Genomic DNA, 2,638 nt, shown 5'->3' on the forward strand with positions numbered 1-2,638 from the left:
TCTTCATGACAATGCCAGGCCACATACGGCGGGTGAAACGAAACAAAAACTGGAGGATATGCATTGGGAAACCCTTGAGCATCCTCAATACAGCCCAGATTTATCACCCTGTGACTATCATTTGTTTGCGCCCATGAAAGGTGCACTTGGAGGATTGCGATTTGACAACGATCAAGATGTTGAGGAATTCGTGCGCAATTGGTTGATGACTCGACCTCAAAGTTTCTACGAGCAAGGAATTAACAAGCTTCCAAATCGCTGGAAAAAATGTGTAGAGCGTGAAGGAGACTATGTAGAAAAATAATCAATAGTATTTTTGTATTGTTTTATAAATAAATATTAAAAAAGAATTCCGGTTAATGTGTGATTCACCCTCGTATTTCTGCAATGCGCAAAGCAAATCCGAACAGCTAATGGCGTGCATTAAAGAAAATGTAAGGTTGCTTCGAGATTGTGGCTTCGATGTTCTCGTTATTGTCTGCGATCAAAGAACATCCAACGTCAAAACTTTAAAGGGATACTCTTTGATACTCCGCATTTGGATAAATGTGATAGAAAAAATTTGCTCAATAAACATTTGGAATTGAACTACAGAGATGCTGAAAAGGATGTCACTTTAAAAAGAAAATTCGTCAAATTTGAGCATTACGAGAAAGCTTATGACATGGACGTCCGTAGTAACATGCTGTATCATACATTGCCTAAGTTAACGGAATATCACGTGAAGATGGGAAAAATTAGAAAAATGAAAAGTGACAATTCCAGACAAGTTCTAAGTCGTTCGATGACCAACTTTATGGACAGAGCAGTGTTTTTTAAAGTAAAATTATTGTGGAATTTTAATCTTGTAAAGAGAGTCACTTTTTTAAATTTCTGACCATTTCTTTATTAGAATTAATCCCCTTCGTTTTTATGTTTTTTACTATTCTACATTACAAATGAAAAATATTTTAAACGTTTTAGTTTTTGATCTTAGAATTATTAAGTTCGAATAGAATGTTCAAAACTTTAATATTTAATGTTAAATCTCTTAAAACTGTACGCTTTTGAATTGAAAACGCTTGCGATCAAAATTAAAAATTTTAGTTTAAAGGTCCTAATGTTAATATAATTTTAATGTTTAAACTAGAAATATATCAACCCTGTTTTCCTTTATTGTAGAGACTCTTGAGATGGAGGATGGAACTTTTCTCCAACTGGAAGATGAAGTTATGAACTCCGCACATTACGCACACTTTTTGGATGATAGCTTCGATTCTTGCAATGCACGGACTGAAGAGGAGAAAAAAGACAAGCCTTTGACAAAGCGAGTGGACGATAACAGTGGTCACCTTCAATTCTGGTCGGAAGCAATTAAAAAAATACGAAACATGCGCTACGTATCCATGGGTACCTTTGAACCATTTCCAAATCCGCCATCGTTAAACAACTGGATATATAATCTTCATTAGATGAAGGACTTATGGAACAGTGTAAAAACTAAAGGTTTTCCTTATTTAAAACCCGGTTACGTACATCAAGATCCAGCAGAAAATTTTTTTGAATCCATGCGAAGCCATGGGCAACGGTACACCACTCCAACCAGCATGCAAGCTGAGGGATTATTTAAATCTCTGATGGTCAACAATTTAGCATCCTCATATTCCAATAGATCCAACTGCCGAGATGATAACGGAATGACGTTGATCTCATTAAAGGTGTTAAACTCTGCTGTTAATAAAGGCACGGAGAAATCCGGCACGAGATTACACAAATTTAATGAGCCAGATCATCCTGTCCAAACTCAGCAACAAAGTAAATCATCTTTGGGATTCATAAGCAGAATTCAATCAGCTGGTCGTTTTGCGAGGACAATCCACTCGCAGATGCCAGTAATAAAAAAATGCGTTGAATGCAAGAATAATTTCTTCTGCGATGATCCACGACAAAATGAATATGTTTCCCTGCTAAAAAGCCACAAATGTGATGCGATAAAAATTGCAGCCGCGGATCCCTTTGAGCGTGGATTTATTCAAGGAGTAAATTCAGTAAACAGACAATTATCACGATCAAGTTGGCGTCCTTATCTGCGATATCGATTCGTCCGATTCCTCAGAGAGCACGGAAAACTTGATTTGGAATGGGTGAAATGCAATGAGCACCGCCACCCTAAAAAAGTATCTGGGTACTAAAGAAAGAAAGGCCGGCGTGCGGAAGCAGTAGGTTTTCTCTGTTGTGCACTTATTTTTAAATATCGAATTAAGGGTAGTTCGACCATCCTCATAACCACATGAAACGAGATGTAGAATTGAAAATTTCGGCAAATAATGAAATAAAGTAAAAAACATTTTTCTAGCTTAAAATTGTTATAATTACAAATAAAAATTTTTGATTAACAATTTTTTTCTATTTATTAACATTTTTGTGTAGGAAAACGTTCCTTAGTTTCTTATATTTAATTGCTCAAAATTTCAACTAAATATCGCATTTCATGTGGAAGTGACACTAAAGAAAAAAATATTGCAACGATAAGGATCGGATCGTACTATCCGTGATTTACGTGAATATTTTGACATTAATAGATATCAATCGTGTGTGTTGCAGGAAACAAAATAAAGAATCCTCGATGAGGACATGATTCTTTAAACTACTTTCCAAC

The 2,638-nt window shown here is 35.7% G+C and overlaps 1 protein-coding gene across 1 annotated transcript; it reads left to right on the forward strand.

Moving 5' to 3' along the window:
• Positions 1-1,206: 1,206 nt before the first annotated feature.
• On the forward strand, positions 1,207-2,633 carry LOC117178988. The gene is made up of 2 exons (XM_033370589.1): positions 1,207-2,198; positions 2,584-2,633. The coding sequence occupies exon 1, from the start codon at positions 1,452-1,454 to the stop codon at positions 2,169-2,171; it is 720 nt and encodes a 239-aa protein (XP_033226480.1). The 5' UTR covers positions 1,207-1,451; the 3' UTR covers positions 2,172-2,198; positions 2,584-2,633.
• Positions 2,634-2,638: the final 5 nt, after the last annotated feature.

Source organism: Belonocnema kinseyi, chromosome 8 (assembly GCF_010883055.1).
Source record: "Belonocnema kinseyi isolate 2016_QV_RU_SX_M_011 chromosome 8, B_treatae_v1, whole genome shotgun sequence".
NCBI classification, from domain to species: domain Eukaryota; kingdom Metazoa; phylum Arthropoda; class Insecta; order Hymenoptera; family Cynipidae; genus Belonocnema; species Belonocnema kinseyi.

Excerpts from the sequence above, each read along its gene's own strand:
- LOC117178988 (XM_033370589.1), top strand. The coding sequence starts at position 1,452 with ATGAAGGACTTATGGAACAGTGTAAAAACTAAAGGTTTTCCTTATTTA.